This window comes from Pongo abelii, chromosome 12 (genome assembly GCF_028885655.2).
Source record: "Pongo abelii isolate AG06213 chromosome 12, NHGRI_mPonAbe1-v2.0_pri, whole genome shotgun sequence".
Taxonomy (NCBI): Eukaryota; Metazoa; Chordata; class Mammalia; order Primates; family Hominidae; genus Pongo; species Pongo abelii.
In genome coordinates, this window is record NC_071997.2 from 77439813 (window position 1) to 77458785 (window position 18973).

Here is an 18973-nt window from a genome sequence, read left to right on the forward strand (position 1 = left end):
GGATAAGGCATGAGGATTGGCAAGAACTCTTTGTTCCCTCCCACCCACCCCGCTGGGCCCAGCCACTCCTTGCTATTTCAGTTTTACTCCAGATGAACTTCAACATTGCTTTCCCAAGCTCTAAGAGAAACCTTGTTGGGGTTTTGACAGAAATACATTAGGCCCATTTCGGAACATTTGACATTTTAAATCATTTTTAGTCTTCTCATCCAGGGAAAACATGATTTGTCTCTATATTTTTAGTTTCGTGGATTCTTTCATGACAACAGAATAATCGTTCTCAATTATATTGTTTAGACGGGGTGTGGTGAGTGGGGCTTCTTTTATTGTTAGGTTTTCTAACTCGATTTCCCATCTGGCCCCATCCCCATCTCTGCCATGATGCTGGCTGGGCCTCTCCTCGCTCAGCTCCCACCGCCGCGCAGCCCACTCCTGGGCATCTGAGTTTGGGCAGAGTCGGCCTCACCTTGTCAGCCAGGTCCCAGATCCGGGCTGTGCCATCGTTGCTGGCAGAGATGAAGAGGTCCTTGGAAGGGTGAGTGGCCAGGCCCCAGATCTCCCCTTCCATGTGGCCATCAATCAGGATGTTAGAAGCAGCATTTTTTTCACCAACTTCAATTATTTCTCCGTCTTTGGTTCCCACTAAGATTTTTCCCTGTTGTAATTGAAACACTATTAGAAAAAGGACAAATACTGTATGACTGCACTCATATGAGGTATCTACAGTAGACAAATTCATGGAGACAGAAAGTAGAATGATGACTGCCGGTGAATGGGGGTGGGGGACAGGGGAGTCAGTGTTCAGTGGGTACAGTTACAGTTTTGCAAGAGAAGTTCTGTGGATGGTGGTGGTGGCTGCACAACATGTGAATGCACCTAATGCCACTGAATTGTATATTTACAAATGGTCAAAATGGTCAATTTTATGTATATTTGGCCACAATTAAAAAAATTTAAAACACCACTACTTGGGGATTGCTTGAGCCCACGAATTTGAGGTTGCAGTGAGCCATGATGACGGCACCACTGCACTCCAACCTGGGTGACACAGTGAGACCTTGTCTTTAAAAAAAAAAAAAACAAGTAACTTGAGAAAATGTCTTTGCAGTGTTAATATTAAAATAAGAAGGGGTGAGAAGTGTTGTTTTTGTTTGTTTTTTGTCTTTTGAGACAGGGTCTCACTCTGTCACCCAGGCTGGAGTGCAGTGGTGACATCTTGGCTCACTGCAACCTCTGCCTCCTGGGTTCAAGTGATTCTCCTGCCTCAGCCTCCCCAGTAGCTAGGATGACAGGTGCCCACCACCACACCTGGCTAATTTTTGTATCTTTAGTAGAGATGGGGTTTTACCATATTGGCCAGGCTGGTCTTGAACTCCTGACCTCAAGTGATGTGCCTGCCTCTTGGCCTCCCAGAGTGCTGGGATTACAGGTGTGAGCCACCATGCCTGGCTAGTGTTTTGTTTTTAACAACAAACTGTCCATTCTTAATTGCTCTTGTCCACCCTCTTAGTTTGCCTTTTCTCCATCAGCTACCTCAGGTGAGAGCTTCAGCACAGACTCCTCCATCACCCAGCCTCTACTAGAATATTCCAGTGACTGCAGAGCAAGTCAGCCAATTCCTGTTCTTGGACAGCTCAAGCTCTTAGTAAGTTCTTCCTTCCACTGAACAAAAATCTGCTTCCTGGCCAGGTGTGATGGCTCATGCCTGTAATCTCAGCACTTTGGGAGGCCATGGTGGGTGGATCACCTGAGGTCAGGAGTTTGAGAGCAGACTGGCCAACATGGCAAAACCCCATCTCTACTAAAAATACAAAAAATTAGCTGGGCGTGGTGGTGGGCGCCTGTAATCCCAGCTACTTGGGAGGCTGAGGCAGGAGAATCGCTTGAACCCAGGAGGTATAGGTTGCAGTGAGCTGAGATCACGCCACAGCACTCCAGCCTGGGCAACAGATCAAGACTCTGTCTCAAAAAAAAAAAAAAAAAAATCTACTTCCAGGCTCCAGGCATAGTCCTGCCTTCTTCTCCCATAACTATCCTTCCAGGTGGGCATCACTTAGCTATTTAAGAACAAAATCCCCAGTTTTGAATCATGTGGGTCTCCACATCCAGCTTGCCTTTTTCATGGACAGCATCTAGAAATCAAATTCTTAGACTGATATTCAAAAACATAAACACAAGGTGTTTGATAGAAGTTTGGAGACTGGCTTTTAAGTGCATCAAATCTCCTGGGGGAATTTCAATAGAAGGAAATAGAAGGAAACATACAGGTCAAGGTCCCACCCCTGAGATTCTGATTCACCAGCTCCAGGTAGGTGCCTGGACATCAATAGTCTTTAAAACTCAACAGCTGTTTTTGATACACTGCCCAAATATGAGTTGGAAACCAATGGCTTTGAGTCAAGAGTTTGGTGGCCCTTACCCTCCTCCTTACTGGCCCTATAGCTTAGGGCATGGGCAAACTATTTAGTATCTCTGAGCTTATGAGAATATCATCTATAATACTAGTAGCTAACATCTCCTGAATGGGACTATATGCCAGGTAAGATGAAAGGCACTGTCATGTATAAATATGTGACTCTCACAAAAACCTCATGACAAACCTGTGTGCTGGACACAAAAACATTAAGGAACACACCCAAGGTCACCCAGCTGGTTCTTCCTGGGGGAGTGTGACTCTCCTAAGCTGCTTCCCACTTCAGCATAATTCATGTCTTGAGGCCTTGTTTCAAGGATTAAACAAACCAGCCCAGGGAAAGTGCCCAGGGAAAGTGCCTGGCTGGCATGGAAAGGTACCTACACTTCCCCCTTCCCTGGCCCAGCCCCCAGGGGAGCTGGCTGTGCTCACTTTTCCACGGCACACGGAGCGCACACACTCCACCAGCTGCCCCGTCTCCAGCTGAAAGGCCCGGCAGCGCTTCATCTCCTGGTCCCACAATTTTACAGCACCTCCTTCTTTGGTCCTAAAAAAGATTGAAAGGGACTCAGGCTGTTAACCCTCGTCCTAAGACCCACTACCCCCCATCCAGCCCTCTCCCCTCTTTCCTAGTCATCAGGGTCCTGGCCAGTTGGGGCCCAGAAGGACAGACCCTCCACGCAGCCTCCCTCTTAGGCCCTGCTGCTGAGCAATCCCAACCTCCTGAGCTTGCAGATTTCCTAAAATGCCTTCAAATGCTATCTTGGGAGGGAAGAAAACATAATTTGGAAATTCAGACTTTTTATTAGATTAGAACACAGAAATGTTTCTCCTGTCTTCAGGCTTTGCTTCTGCATCTCCCCTCTTCTCCTCCTTCCTCCATTCCTCCACAGAGCTACTAAGAATAACATTTTATCAACAGCAAAGTCACTGTGGTTTGTTCAAGAATACCTCTCAAGTTTTTTTTTTTTATTTTTATTTATTAATTTATTTTGAGACGGAGTTTCACTCTTGTCGCCCAGGCTGGAGTGCAATGACACGATCTTGGCTCACTGCAACCTCCGCCTCCTGGGTTCCAGCCATTCTCCTGCCTCAGTCTCCCTAGTAGCTGGGATTACAGGTGCCCACCACCATGCCCGGCCAAATTTTGTATTTTTAGTAGAGACGGGGTTTCACCATGTTGACCAGGCTAGTTTTGAACTCCTGACCTCAGGTGATCTGCCCACCTTGGCCTCCCAAAGTGCTGAGATTACAGGCGTGAGCCACCATGCATCTCTCAGGTTTTTAAACTATCATCAAACCACCTCTGCACTCCTCTCTTCCTTGTGAGGATCTTGACTTAGGGCCCTCTTGGAGAGACAGCAGACTGATCTTCCTAATGCGAAAAAGATAGGAGGATGACAATCTGCATTTTCTCCAAGTTGGGGACACTTTTGTCAGTTTCTCCCAAGATAACAACAAACGACAAGTTGTTTCCACAGGAGCTTTGGCTTACGGCCGCTCTTTTCCGCCGGTCACTATGAGTCCATCCCGAAGGGTTGTGTACATTGTGAACACGGGGCCTGTGTGAGCCTTGGCTACCAGCCGGATGAGGAAGTGGTCCTTCCAGACGTAGACGTCTCCATTGATGGCACCCGTGAAAGTGAGGTTGTTCTGTAAACAAAAGAACATCTTCTACACCTGGAACACACTCAAGCGGGTCCCTCCCCAGCCACCCGTTCTCTCATTAAGGAACCAGAGCTAGAGACACAGACATGCCTAGGCAGTTCGATCTTTTTGTGCTAAGGAAAGCAGCAGAATTTGCAGAGAAATCACCAAGAGCACATCACAAGGCAGTCACCTGGCTTGGAAATTCACTATGTTTAATTGGCTTGAGCATTTGACTTTCCCTCTGAGCACAGCTGTGCATTCTGTGAGCATGGCCCAAGTGACAGCAGGGATGTGGCAGGCTCCAGGCCAAAGGACACTTTCCTGGGGCTCCTCTACAAGAGGGAGAAAACCACTCCTGGAGGACCACGAAGTTGGAGCTTGCATTGGCTGAGGGCACCCCATAGCCCACTTAAGGGTGGTAATTGGGGGCATCTGTGGCACAAGAGGGCTGGAAAGAAAAAGGATCATTATCTACAGTGGAAATTGTTCCCAATATCCTCTGGGGCTTGCAAGTCAGGGTTGCCTTTAGAACAACAAACCTCCTGTCCTGGGTGGGTGTCCTATCTTTTCTGGTTAATATTTTAAGAAAAAAAAAATATTGGCCAGGCGAGGTGATTCACACCTGTAATCCTAGCACTTTGGGAGGCTAAGGCAGGTGGATCACCTGAGGTCAGGAGTTCAAGACCAGCCTGGTCAACATGGTGAAACCCTGTTTCTACTAAAAATACAAAAATTAGCCAGGCGTGGTGGCAGGTGCCTATAGTCCCAGCTACCTGGGAGGCTGAGGCAGGATAATCGCTTGAGCCTGGGAGGTGGAGGTTGCAGTGAGCCGAGATTGCACCACTGCACTCCAGCCTGGGCGACAGAGCAAGACTCTGTCTCACAAAAAAAAAAAAAAAAAATATTGTCAACCCACCCATATGTGCTACAGAAAAGGAACAGTGGTTGCAAATAAGCCAGTACAGGAGCGAATGTGGAAATGGCTTTCCTGCTGTTTCCAGCCTCTTGGCCAAATTCCCCTCCTGCCCATGGCCAGGGGGTCTGGGTCCCCTTCTCAGGGAGTATCTGCTAGAACTCACAGCACCGAAGGCCACGGAGAGCATCGTCTGCATTTTGGCAGCTCCCAGGGACCCGATGACCCCTTTCTTGTAAAGCAAGGCGCTGCCTGCCAGGGTCCAGAACTTCATATGTTTGACCCCGACAGATACAAACTGCGTGTCTGAGTCGGGGCGAAATTCCACCACAAATATGCGCTCCAGGTGACCCCCTCGGCTGGCAACCTTGGCACCTGTGTGGGCGACAGAGTCCAGTGAGGCTCCTCATTGCTTCATGGGCCAGGCCGGGGGAGCCGCAACCCAGGAGGTCTCCACCCGAGCAGGCATAGGGCATCCCTCAGTTCTTCTCTACACCACTCTCTCCCCTTCAGATACTACTCCCCAGGTGGCAGCGGGGAAGGTATGTCTGGCAAGTTTCCAGAGCAGCAGGTGCTGGTAACAGATCCCCCCACCCCGGCATTCATGAACGTAGCAAGAAAGGATGGCCTGTGAGTTGGAAGCTTCTAGATATGAGAAGGCAGCAAAGTAGCTTAAAGATATCCCCCATCCCCCTTTCATCAAGTCCCCAGCATCACCACAGGAGTCGTCCCCCCACAGGACGACAGAGCCGCTCCCAGAGGGCCACTGGGAATCACATTCCTCTAGACAGCTTTTTTTTTTCCCCTAAGATTCTCCTGCATTTTCTTTAAGTTCTCCATTTTCCTTTTTATTTTGTGGTGTTTAGGTTTAAATTTTTTTACCTTTTAAGTACTAGTTTTTTCCTTAACCCCATTTATTTATGTCTCTTGAGTTTTATTTAACCTGTGTCTTAATAAAATTCCAACTCTACCATTTACTTGTAGAACAACTTTAGACAAGTGATTTAAACTCTCTGTGCTTTAGTTTCCTCGCCTGTAAGATGGGGCTAATAATTGTTCCTATTTCAGAAGGTGCAGTGCAGATAAAAAGAACTGACATAAGTGAAGCCCTGAGCACAGTGCTGGATACTCTGGGTGATCATGTGTTTGCCAGTAATGCTAGTGGTAGTAATAGTATTATCATCACTCCTTTAGCTGCTTTTAAAATTTCTTGGCTTCTATTCTCTTAGCCTGTATTTTAAACCCACTTCTTTTTTAATCTCATTATTTTTAAGCTCTCGAGTTTTAAATTTTTGTTTTAAACCCGTTACCCTTTAACTTACTCTGAATGTTTTTGTTCCAATTTCTTAATTGTCACCCCTCCCTTGATTATTCACACACCTATTTTTTTCTTCTTCATTCTCATCACTTCACATTTGTTTTTATGACAGCTTTCTAGTACCATGATGGTGGTGGGTTTTGATGTAGCTGGGCCTGTGGCCACCCCTCTGATACTCCCTAACAGAATCTCTTTCCAGGCGAGGCTGGGGAGACCCACAGAGAACTTCTCCCAGCTGTAATTCTCTCTGCATATGGAATCCCTGACTTACTGTAACAGATCTCTCTCTACTTAGGGCTCAGAAGTTTTAAGACCCATGGTCTCCAAGGATACCATAAACGAAGTAAGACAACAGACTGGAAGAAAGCACTTGCAATGCTTGTAAGATTCAGAGGATTAACATTAAAGATCTATAAGGAACTACAAATTATAAGTAAAAGACAAACAACCCTCCCACTCCAAGTAGTAAAAGGATTTGAACAGGTGAATTACAAAAGCAGCAATACAAGTGGCCAATGAGATGGAAAGAGATTCCAGCTCACCAGTCATGGGAGAAGTGCAAACAAACAATGAGTTGCACATTTTTTCAAAGCCACTGTTTGTATTTTCCTTGTTTTAATTTCATGGACGCTTCTAATTGTGGAGACACCTGTATCCCTCTTTGCATTGGCTTCTAGTCTGCTCAGAGCAAATTACACATATACCTAGGACCTGACGACATGGATTTTATGTAATAAGTTCATTTTTAGGTCTATTTTATTTTTACCTACACACACACACACACACACACACACGTTCCCCAAAACAATCCTCTAATAAATGAAGAATGAATAATAGGCTCTCTAGTGATACACAAAATGTATGTAAACCTCCCCAAACACATGCTATTTATCTGTAAGTAAGACTTGAAATGAAGGCAAACCCACACTGGAGAAGGAAGGGAGGAGAGATGACATGTCCGTGGTCAACCCGGAAGAGGTGGTGGCTGGTGATAGGTCAGATATCAGCACTGGCTCACAACCCTCTGTACAAACAGGAGCAGGCTCCTCTTTTCCCCAGGAGCTTGTTTAAAAGTCCTGGCTCCTCTAACCTTCCCCTGGGAGGTCAGAAGGGACCCTGGGTGAGCAAGAGTCTGTGCTGGGGCAGGCCAAAGCGGGCACTGCTTGGAGGACAAGGTAGAGGGAGTGAAGACAGTGAACCTGAACCTAAAAAGACAAGGCCGTGCAGCAGGGCCAGTGTGAGAGCGTTCTTCCAAGGATCTAGGAACAGAGTTAGCAGCAAAGAAGAAACACATAATGAAGCAATTTATGTCCCCACATAAGAAGGGGTTTTACGCAAGAGCTTTCTGACAGCGTGTGGGCTGCCTTGTGAAGTGATGAGAGCCACATCCTTGAAAGTATTCAAGGGGTCCTTGATGGCCACACCCCTTGAAAGGACAAAGGGGTGCATTTGCAGGAATTTCTCCTTAGGATGGGTCCTGACTGCAGGAAGTCTTCTCTAGTTCTTCCCACTCCAAGATGCTCTATGTCTATCATTTAAGATGCTCAATTTCTCTGGGCTGAGTCTGGTCAATCAGTTGGCCACTTGACATCACAAGGAATGAATGTGCACCCCTGGGATACTGACTATGCAGCCATCTGGGTGAGATATACTAGTGAACAAGAGAGTGAGAACATGTGCTTTCCTAGAAACATTATACACCATGTCACCTTCTGAAGGAATATGGTATCATCACAAATGTCTGCAAGCTGTCAGCCTCTTTTCCTCATATGGGGGTGCTCAGGAGGGACTGGAACTTTCTCCCAATGTGCTGATCTCTTTACAACCTCCACACACCACCCCCTCCATGGGAAGATGCAGAGATAATGGGACTCCAGAGCCTTGGATGGGAGAAGTGCCACCTCTGCGCTTGCCTGGTAGAGCGTGTCCCAGATACAGGCTGCCCAGCTGCAGACAGACCTCATTAATGTCCTGACTAATTGGATCCGCTTTTGCCAGGGCAGTACCCAACCTGAGAATATACGAGGAGGATTGCACATCTTTAGTTCTAAGATGACCATACATTCAGTTGCAGCTTGTGTGTGTGCATGTGTGTGAGGTGTGTGTGCATGTACTGGGGGAGGACAAGAAAGAAATCTTGTTACAGTAAATGTAAACCTGGATCGTAAGATAAATCCCTATTTCAAAAGTGTTAAAATGTAAAAAAAAAAAAAAAAAAAAAAAAAAATTTAATTGCTTCTGAGACTATGATAAAACATTATCCCATTTCCTAAAATAAAGCAGACAAAGTGATAGGGCTGTAGTAGGATCCAGGGGCCATCAGAAAGAGCACAGAAGACAAGGACCCTTGGGTAGGAAGGTGGCTAAGACAGATGTCGGGGAGGCTGCTGCCTTCTGAGGAGGAGGGCTGCCAACATCGGGGCACCTCCCCAGAGCCCCTTCACTAATGGGCCCTGGAGTCCCTGGCCAGCCTCCTCCTGGCCCTGGGACCCTGGGATGCACTGGCATCAGTTGGGCTGCTATACCAGGATCCCCAGTGCCCTGTTTTCCACTTGCCCAGCAGCAGTCAGTGCCTACAGCGGGCTTCGGAGTGAGGGAGATCAGGGTTCGAGCCCAGCCCATCCACAGGCAGACACCCTGGAGGGACAGAAAGCCCAGTGCTGGTTTACCTTCCTGCCATCGCCAGACAGTGATGGTGTGCTCAGGGTCCACTCCCACCGACACCAGGAGCTTTCCAGTTGCACTGAAGTTGACGTAATTCACCCCCTTGGAGTGGAAGCACCGCAGCATGGAGAGGGTGTGTTTGGTCATGGCGTCCCATATGTGGATGGAAGGTGTTGTCCCTGAGTGTGGAGAGGCATAACAAAGAAGTAAGGCTGACAAATGGCAGAGCCAAGGCAATGCTTATGTTCATGTAAAAGCCTTTTTTTTTTTTTTTTTTTTTTTTTTGAGACAGAGTCTTGCTCTATTGCCCAGGCCGGAGTGCAGTGGCACCATCTCAGCTCACTGCAACCTCCACGTCCTGGGTTCACACGATCCTCGTGCCTCAGCCTCCTGAGTAGCTGGGATTACAGGCGCACACCACCACACCCAGCTAATTTTTGTATTTTTAGTAGAGACAGCATTTCACCACGTTGGCCAGGCTGGTCTCAAACTCCTGACCTCAGGTGATCCGCCCGCCTCCCAAAGTGCTGGGATTACAGATGTGAGCCACTGCCGCCCAGCCTGCAAAAGCCTTTTTTAAAACATATGTTTAGGGCTGTTACAGTCATTGGGCATAAGAGACCTATAGCCTGACCTGGCCAGAGGAGAAAGACTACAGGAAATTTGCTTTTAAAGGCAGAGCCCTAAGGACATTTATGTTCAACACACACACACTTGCAGAGGATTTTATACGAAGGAAACTGGTGAGGTCAATGATTTGTATCTGCAATTCGGCAAGATACAATCAGCAAACATGATAGAATGACATGATTTTGCTCTGCAGATTCACACTACTCACGGATGGAACAGCCTTACCTGGGGTTTCCGTAATATCACCTGCATTGGGTGAGCAATGGCAATGAGGAAGCGTCAAGGGAAAACAATAGCTAAAATAAGTCACGTTTCCAACAGTGAAGCACTCAACACCAGCATCAGAAAGTTCCAAATTAAACTTAAAAATGGACGTGGTTCAATGAAAACAAGCAGAAGTTTTAAAAATTGCTCGAGATGACAAAGTAAAAACAAACTTCTCATAAATGTGAATCAGTTCACATTTGTCACCGGCAGTTTCCCAGGGCACAGGGGATCCAGGCACACTTACTGAAACCTACCCTGGCCAAGCACAATCACCAGGCTTCAAAAGACACAGAGTTCTTGACACTTGGGGTCTGAAAAGCTATTCTTACAAGTCCACAGGGATGGGGGCCATCGTTTATTTGGACTCTCAGGCGCTGGTCAGACTTTATGGTCCCTCAGAATCACAGTCACTAGATGTGTCAACTCAGATGACACACATACATTCAGGACTCAAAAAATCAACAGCAACATCAACAAGAAGGGATGAATGTAAGCAACCCACCCACTCCCTCTCCCAATAATTGCTGACAGGTCAGCGTCCCTGCAAGCTGGGAGAGCCTCAGCTGCCGCAGGACCTCCTACCTATCTGGCTGGTGGCCACCACGTTTCTGTACTTGGGGTGCTGGTTCACTGTGAGACAGAGGATGTCATCCGTGTGCTCCAGATAGAAGCTCTGGCTCCCTGGGGGAAAGAGATCATTGAAGGGTGAACAGTGGAACCTAAAGACCTTTTAGGGCAACTCCAAAACATCGCGTGGAGCCATTGGATAATTCTTATAAAAGTGAGAGCGTACAGCCCTCAAATTCTCACTTCCAGAATCACACTTGGGGAGATGAAGGATCGTTTTTCTGAAATGTTCATATTCTGTTTTGGGTCTGGGAGAAGGGGAGCTACTGTCTGTTATCTGATACATTCAAGCTGCTCTTCGATACTTCCCACTGCTCTGTGTGGGTCCAGAGCACAGTTCAAGTACAGGGGTTTCCAGAGTCCACAATGATGAAGGTCAAAGTCTCCTCCACTCCACGGCACAGGACTGGTGCTTCTCAGTGTCCACATCTGGGCAGAAGTAGGGGTGGAGGCCTGGAGATGATGCTTTACTGAGCAAAATGGTACCACTTCTTCATGTGGAATATGAAATTCTCAGGGACTAATCATCTTTACTTACCAAATGCCAATCCACTTGGGGGCCTGGACAGCACAGGTGATGGCTTTACCCTGGAAAGCCCCAACTCGACATATGTCACAGGAAGTGGAAGAAAGAGCGCTTTATCGTCTATCAAAGCAAATGGGTTTGCTGACTTCCATAGTAGCCACTTTAAACCCACCCAAATGCTCAAGAACCTAAAGATGAATGATGGTGTAGATACACAAGGAAGGCGTGTACTGCCACCAATATGATAGCAAGGCTAGAAAGTAAAGAAAATATACAGACAATGTCAAGGTCCTCCTCCCCCTCAGATACACACAAATCAACATGTGCCCAGTGATTCCACTGTCTAAATCTATGTATGAACAACTACACAGAACTGGCAAAGAACAAACATTTAAAATGAAAGTTTTTTTTTTTTTTTCTTGAGGCATGAGCAAATAAGGCAAAATATGAACCTGTTTAAATCTGGTGGTAATGATATAGTTTTCTGTTAATTTCTGAATGGTTCTTTTTGTTTGAAATGTTCATTTTTAAAATTTGAGTCATCATGCGGTTTATCTTTTTTTTTTCTTTTTGAAATGGAGTCTCCCTCTGTTGCTCAGGCTGGAGTGCAATGGCGCAGTCTTGGCTCACTGCAACCTCCACCTCCCGGGTTCAAGCAACCTCAAACCGGGTTCTCCTGCCTCAGCTTCCGGAGTAGCTGGGACTACAGGCACCTGCCACCATGCCTGGCTAATTTTTTGTATTTTTAGTAGAGATAGGTTTCCTCTATGTTGACCAGGCTGGTCTCAAACTCCTGACCTCAGGTGATCCGCTCACCTCGGCCTCTCAAAGTGCTGGGATTACAGGCATGAGCCACCTCGCCGGGCCTGGTATTTTTGTTTATTGCTTAATTGTTTTCATTCTCATTATAAATGTGGCTAAACTGTCAAAATACAACTTGAAAAATCCGAGCTGTTAAAAAATAGGTCATTGTAAAAATGAATAGGCAAAGTTCTGTGCTTTCTTCGTGGTTATGGTCTCCGAGGAATTTCTCCACTCCTTGCTTTTCTCCATGGCTCTTGGTTACAGAGGCTGGTGTCAACGTGGATGCCTTCTCTCTAGGGCCTATGATGAGGTGAGGTCAAGCTCAGGTCAGAAAGAGAGAAGGCTCTGACTCTGGTTACTGAGCCTGAGCGTTACCAGGCCTAACTGAGACCATGCTGGAATTGGGGGGAATGCCTCTATAAGGGAAGGAAAATGCTTAAGCTTTTGGGCATCTAAAGAGTGGGGAAAGCATGTAAAAAACAGGTAAAAGAAAAACCTGTATTTTTTAACCCCCGGTTACCTGTGGAGAGGTTCTGAACAATGCCAGCCGCCGCTGTGTGGAAGATGATGTCGGCGCCATCATTAAGGTAATGCAGGTTATTTCGACAGTCGAAACCTCTGTAGCCAAACACGTGGTCTAGAGCCAGCTCCTGCATTCACACACACAGATCAGCGTGACCCTCAGAGGAAGGAAGGGAGAGCAGAGGAACACACCCACATTGCGTAAGCGGCCTCGTGTGTCCCAGGAATGGTATGGCTGGTGAGGCCAACACACTCACTGAAAACATTTTGCTTGACTGGCTGAGGAGAAAATGCAGCCCCTTCTTTAGTTTTCTGAAATGCTGGGGTGGCAGTCTAACACACAGAATCACCGTGACTTCCCAAAAACCCAGATTTACTTCCTGGCTCTGTCGGTGTGCCAAAGTCCAGAGATTTGATGCCCTGTAAAGGGTACCTAGTAGTTTTGTGTCTGTGCCTTGGCAGGCACTCTGGGTGAGCTGAATGGTGGCTCAGAGGTTTGCTCTAATAAACTCTCATCAACGTGGCCAGGGTGGGCAGAGCAGAACACAGAGGCAAAGACCATGCTCATTCTGCTGCCTGGTGCTTGCTCTACAAAGTTGCTACATATGTGCCATTTTTTTCCCCCAAAAACTAGATACTGTTGAGGTTTATAGTCTTTCTCATCTTCCTGTCTTGCCTTCTAAGACAAAGAACAGTGGCTGACTCAGATCAGTTCTTAATCCAACACAGATCTCTCAGGCAGCTCCTCTGTGCCTAGCACGGTGCAGGTGGTAGGACGGGGTGTGGGCAGGGAACTGCAGGAAGGTTTAGGGTGAGAAGCATCAGGAAAGACTCCACAGAAAAGATACTGGAGAAGGTCTTGGAAAGACCAGGGTACTGGCAGCCGGCAGGAGGAGCCTTCTAAGCAGAAGGAATGACAACACAGGGGCTTGAAAGTCCCAGGCAGCTTCCGAGAACACTAGTGGTGGGTTTGGGGGGCCAGAGATTTGCACTGTGGTGAAGAATCATAGGCAGTAAGCTTAGAAGGTGGCTCTGGGTAAGGTTTTGAAACCATGAACTTGAATCCCACTGGCAATGTGGGACTCTCCCAGGTCTAAAGGCCAGCATGAGGCATGGAAGATGTATACTTTAAAAAGCCAACTCTGGAGGCATTGGAGGCATGTGTCAGAGAGAGAGGGTGGAGTCTGAAGTCAGGCAGAACAGTCAGGAGGCCTCTGACTTTATGAGAGTCTAGTCTCAACAATTGAGTTCAAATCCCTTTCCACTTACTGGCTTGGTGATCTTGGGCTTGGGACCTAACAACTCCCTTAACTCCCCTCAACCACAGTGTTCTCATCGGGAAAATGGAAACAGTAATGGTGCGTCCCTCCTGTGTGTGAGGATTGTATGAAACGCTTCGTGGCTATGGAGCAGGGCACCCGGCACACAGTCAGGGCTCAGGCAACATTAGAGACAGTGAATATGTGCTCCCCTGCCTCTTTTCTTTCTTCTCCATGGAAGGGATGCTGAGGGTCTGAGTGGGACCAAGTGGAGGGAAACGGAGCCAGGCTTGAGAAACAAAGGACGTCTTAGAGTTAGTACTGAAAGGACCTGGTGACAGGGCTGGAGGAAGCAGGAATACGATACAGTGGCTGTGACTCTGGTCCCTGGGATGGAAGACACAGTGCTATGTAGGAGGGAGGGGGACAAAAGAGAGCCCAAGGGACCTACTCCGTTTCACTCAACTGTGTCTTTGGGACGTGCAGATGGGGATGTCCATCAGGTATGTCTTAGAACGTCAATCTCAGACTAGAAGTAATTGTTTAACTCACCTCAACCAGTTTCTTTTTTTTGGTGATATTGTTCTTCTGCAGTTTCTCAGGCTGGGGAGCTGCTCGGCTAACGGGTGGCCTGGAAGAGAGAGCGGCCAGAGGAAGCACAGCATTGAACGAGGACTGCAAGGCTGCCTTCCCGATGTGGCCTGTCTAGGCCAGTGCTGGCCTCCTCTCTCCTCCCACCTCAAAGGCCCCTCCACCTGGATCTGTTCAGTCCTGCCCTCCTCTCTCACTCCCCGCCCGCCATGGTACCCAGCCTGAATTCACAGGCACTGGGTTGGGCCTCCCCACACCTGAGGCCCCGCGGTCAGGGTCAGCCCTCCTCCCTCTGCTTAACCTTCTCCTGGGAGCAGGAAGAACACGTGAGCTTGAGACAAGAGGGGCTTGGTTCAAAACCAAGGAGAAGCCTGACCATGAGCGGAGACAGGCCACATTTCCTAGACTTGCTGACCTTTTTCAGACAGGGATGTGCTCACATTGTTCAGAATTAAGCTGTCAATGGCCACGGTGTGGCGTGAAGTGGCACTTACAAGCCAGGCTTCGGAACGGGCCCTAAGGACCACATGCCAAGTGCCTAGGTCAGCCTGACTTCTCAGACAGGCAGGCAGGAAGCAGAGGGACAGGAGACAGACAGCACTCCTGTCTCCCACTCCGCCCTCGCCTCAGGACTCGGGTCTGCATTCAGCTGCTACCACACCAAAGGTTGCTTTTCCTGCCTCAGTTCTGGGGACTGGAGCCTCCAAATTTAATGAAGAGATTTTATAACGTGTAAGCCCTAATGGAATCCTAGATGATTAGGCCAGTTCTTGGTGATGTGGGGTTTCCTTAAATCAGATTTCTCTATGGATGGGTCGAGAGAGAACTGTACCAGCTCCCACCGCATGTTCCAAAGTAATTAGTTATTGCTCCCAGGATATGCAAAGAGAAGGATTACCTTGATCCCCTTGTAAGCAGCAAACAAAGCCAAGTGAGAAACTTAGTACAGTTTAGAGTCGCATTAGCAACCACCTCATTCATGCACAAGCATTTTCCAAGTGAACAGACATTCCTGTGTGGCACACACCATGCTTCCCCAGCATGCCAGCAAAGAACTAAAACAGAAATGAAAGAGTGCACCAGTCTACAAATTCAGAAAGCTCATACCCTGGCGTCTCTGGGCAAACTCTGCACTAAAGCGCCTACAGAATAGGGAGAGAAAAGGAAGCTTTGTCAATGCTTCCCGCACACTCTCCGTGACTTTACGAATGCGCCCGGGGACTCTGCTTAGAGTGTGCTGGGGAGAAACTTGCTGTCAGAAAAACAATGACATCTTCCTGGATGTCGTGGGGAGTTACGTACAATGGATACTTTGTTTCCAAATCAAGTTCAACTCATAATTTAGCCTAATAATTCCCAGTGTTTCTTGGTAGGTCAGCCTGCCTGCTCCAATGGCTTGCGGGGGTTCCTTTTGTGTGCAGGGGAAGACAGGGTACCTTTATTTTCTCAGAAACTCTTCAATCAAAACATGTTATGTAATCATAAGTGATAATTGGACCAAATGGTATTATAATCACCACTGAAGAATGGGTAGAGAGCACATCTCTGCAAAATGACACCCCCGGCTGACATCATCGCCACTAAATTGAGCAAAATCGGGAGACTGGGGGCATGCCAGTTCTCACAATTAGACACTTCCTTCACATTAATTATCGCTTCCCAGGACATCTGCTCTTTCTTCTGTTTTAGTGGGACTTTCAAATGAAATCCGTGGGTTTCTTCTTTCACCTAAGAACATTTAAGTGTATGACAAAAGCAAGCCAGGGGCTATGAGGAGAGCAAGAGGACACTGGAACTATGGCATGGCTCATAAGGCATAATTCGAGGATAAACACAGGGCTCAATTTCAGGGGACACACAGGTTGTATAATATGTAATATATTATACAGTGAATATAGAGTATGCATACAAGCACAAACACCGTGTACTTATATATACAGGAGATTGTATATATATACACAGAGGCAATCCGATGCTTTTTTTTCACCTTGATTTTCAGAAAAAAACCGAAAGGTAAAGCAATCTCAATGTTTCTTTCTCATTTCACAAGCATATGTTTACAGCTGTATTGCTTCAAAACTGAAGATGAGAGGAGCAAGGGGAAGAAACCTGCATTGTGGCAAATTCAGCGGATTTTAAGTATTGACCCTTCGCGATTGTGGATTCTGCGTGAACACTTAGTACTGGATGTTCACCAAACACCTGTGTTTTTCTCCAGAGCGGTATGAATACTTACTTGACAATTCCCTGCCTCCAAAGGAAAGCAAGTTAAAACACAATACAAGTATTAAAAGCTTCTTTCCAGGCATCTATAAACAGTGTTCATAACATCAGATGTGGGAGGGACTGCCAGAGACTTCACACGTAGCCAAGCACTGGAAGTTAAACAGTTTTCTGTGGATCTAAATCCTTCTAGATTCAGATTCCATCAGAAAGGGGACTCTGAAAAGCTTTGCTGAGGTGGGAAGGAGTGGAGGCATGAGGACATTCACTCACTTTCAGTCCAATCAACTCATTAGAGTTGGTCATTCCCAGCTGGCACAGGACAGGAGTGCGAGGAAGGCCGTGGGCACAACCCGGCATTGGCAGGGAGACCCAGTGGGGCCAAGATCTGGGAAGGTGAGGGGGTGAGAGACTGGAGGCGGGAGGAGCAGAGACACAAAGGGGCCTGGTGGGGCAAGTAGGCTTTGAGAAGAATGGGCAGGGGGGCAGGGGGGCAGGGGGGCAGGGTCAGGGAACAAAGGAGAAAGAGCTTCCATTGGCAAGATATTTAAGGAGGGAGCCTGGCAAGACAGCGAACAAACTGGATAATCAGGAGAGAGGGTGGCAGACAGGCCTAAGCTCTGGAGAGCAGGAGAAGCCTGCCAAGAAGACAGAGTGAAGGCAGGAAGCCCAGGGAGAGGCCTGTGAACTCCAGCCTGGGGCTTGGTGTTGAGTAACAAGTCGGCCCTGCTCTTTAGTGCCTGTGGGGAGAGTCACAACCCTGTACCCCCTGTGGAAACAGGTGGCATATTCTGTGGGCAGGGCAGGATCATGGGAAGGCCAATTCCTGCTGTCATCCCACTGCCCACTGCTGGGCTGCTGAAGAGAAAGCTTAGACTCAACTGAAGATGTGGGGAGTGTTATCCTGACATGGGCTCTTGCCCTGCACAGACCCCCAAGGCAGGCCAATGCCTGGGTACTTGTCCCTCCTTTCCCCCTCCCCAAGGCACTGGGCTGACAGAGCAAGAGGTGGAGCAGAGCACACAATGACCTGAAATGTGTAACAGCGTTCAGGGCCAAAGTGCTCAGGGAAGCTTCTGAAACCACTGAGGTCACGAGTCAGTTGCAATCCAAGATGAGTACAACACGAGAGCCAACTGGGGAGTGAGGCTTGGACAGCCTGTGAGAAACCAAGTCGTTCCAAATAGTTTCTATAAAGAGGGGTGTGGGTGTGGGTGTGAGTGTGGGGAAACTCAGTTCCAACTAGCCAAGAAATGCAAGTTTGAAGTTGTTTTGAGTCGTGTTCATCAGACAATGTTCAAAGTGTCCTTGGAGGAAACAGCTTTCTTCAGCTTCCAAAATGTGGCATAAAATGCTCCAATGGTTTTAGAATGTCTTGGGAAATCCAAAGGAGAGGGGGAGGGAGAGAGAGGAGGGGGAGGGAGAGAGAGGAGGGGGAGGGAGAGAGAGGAGGGGGAGGGAGAGAGAGGAGGGGGAGGGAGAGAGAGGAGGGGGAGGGAGAGAGAGGAGGGGGAGGGAGAGAGAGGAGGGGGAGGGAGAGAGAGGAGAGGGAGGGAGAGAGAGGAGGGGGAGGGGAGAGAGAAGGGGAGGGGGAGAGAGAAGGGGAGGGAGAGAGAGAAGGGGAGGGAGAGAGGAGAGAGAAGGGGACGGGGAGAGGAGAGAGAAGGGGATGGGGAGAGGAGAGAGAAGGGGACGGGGAGAGGAGAGAGAAGGGGACGGGGAGAGGAGAGAGAAGGGGACGGGGAGAGGAGAGAGAAGGGGATGGGGAGACGAGAGAGAAGGGGACGGGGAGAGGAGAGAGAAGGGGGGGAGAGAAGGGAAAAGGGAGAGGGGGAGAGAAGGGAAAAGGGAGGGGAGAAGGGGAGGGGAGAAGGGGAGGGGAGAAGGGGAGGGGAGAAGAGGAGAGAAGGGGAGGGAAGGGGAGGGGAGAAGGGGAGGGGAGAAGGGGAGAGAAGGGGAGGGAAGAAGGGGAGAGAAGGGGAGGGGAGAAGGGGAGAGAAGGGGGAGAGAAGGGGGAGAGAAGTGGAGGGGAGAAGGGGGAGAGAAGGGGAGGGGAGAAGGGGGAGAGAAGGGGAGGGGAGAAGGGGGAGAGAAGGGGAGGGGAGAAGGGGGAGAGAAGGGGAGGGGAGAAGGGGGAGAGAAGGGGAGGGGAGAAGGGGGAGAGAAGGGGAGGGGAGAAGGGGAGGGGAGAAGGGGAGGGCAGAAGGGGAGGGGAGAAGGGGAGGGCAGAAGGGGAGGGGAGAAGGGGAGGGCAGAAGGGGAGGGGAGAAGGGGAGGGCAGAAGGGGAGGGGAGAAAGGGAGGGGAGAAGGGGAGGGGAGAAGGGAAGGGGAGAATGGGAGGGGAGAAGGGAAGGGGAGAAGGGAAGGGGAGAAGGGGAGGGGAGAAGGGAGGGAGAAGGGGAGTAGAAGGGGAGGGGAGAAGGGGAGTAGAAGGGGAGGGGAGAAAGGGAGGGAGAAGGGGAGTAGAAGGGGAGGGGAGAAGGGGGGGAGAAGGGGAGTAGAAGGGGAGGGGAGAAGGGGAGTAGAAGGGGAGGGGAGAAGGGGAGTAGAAGGGGAGGGGAGAAG

General features: G+C 48.7%; 1 protein-coding gene across 7 annotated transcripts in view; it reads right to left on the minus strand.

Annotated features, from left to right (window-relative positions):
- The window catches only part of EML6 (EMAP like 6), a 259228-nt gene that overhangs the window by 8817 nt on the left and 231438 nt on the right, over window positions 1–18973 (minus strand). For 3 of the 7 annotated variants that reach the window (XR_008522133.2, XM_054547546.2, XM_054547544.2), the window contains exons 29-37: window positions 14146–14224; window positions 12333–12462; window positions 10438–10536; window positions 9814–9834; window positions 8964–9137; window positions 5143–5351; window positions 3909–4066; window positions 2846–2960; window positions 467–655 (exon numbers count right to left, since the gene is read on the minus strand). Coding sequence is in view for 5 of the 7 variants with exons in the window: in XM_054547546.2 (XP_054403521.1) it covers window positions 467–655; window positions 2846–2960; window positions 3909–4066; window positions 5143–5351; window positions 8964–9137; window positions 9814–9834; window positions 10438–10536; window positions 12333–12462; window positions 14146–14224 (1174 nt within the window). In the remaining 2 variants the exon portion in view is untranslated. Of the gene's footprint in view, window positions 1–466; window positions 656–2845; window positions 2961–3908; window positions 4067–4338; window positions 4512–5142; window positions 5352–8963; window positions 9138–9813; window positions 9835–10437; window positions 10537–12332; window positions 12463–14145; window positions 14225–18973 lie in introns of those variants that run through there. The other 4 variants (XR_008522134.2, XM_024242556.3, XM_054547545.2 and 1 more) reach the window with 2 other exon arrangements.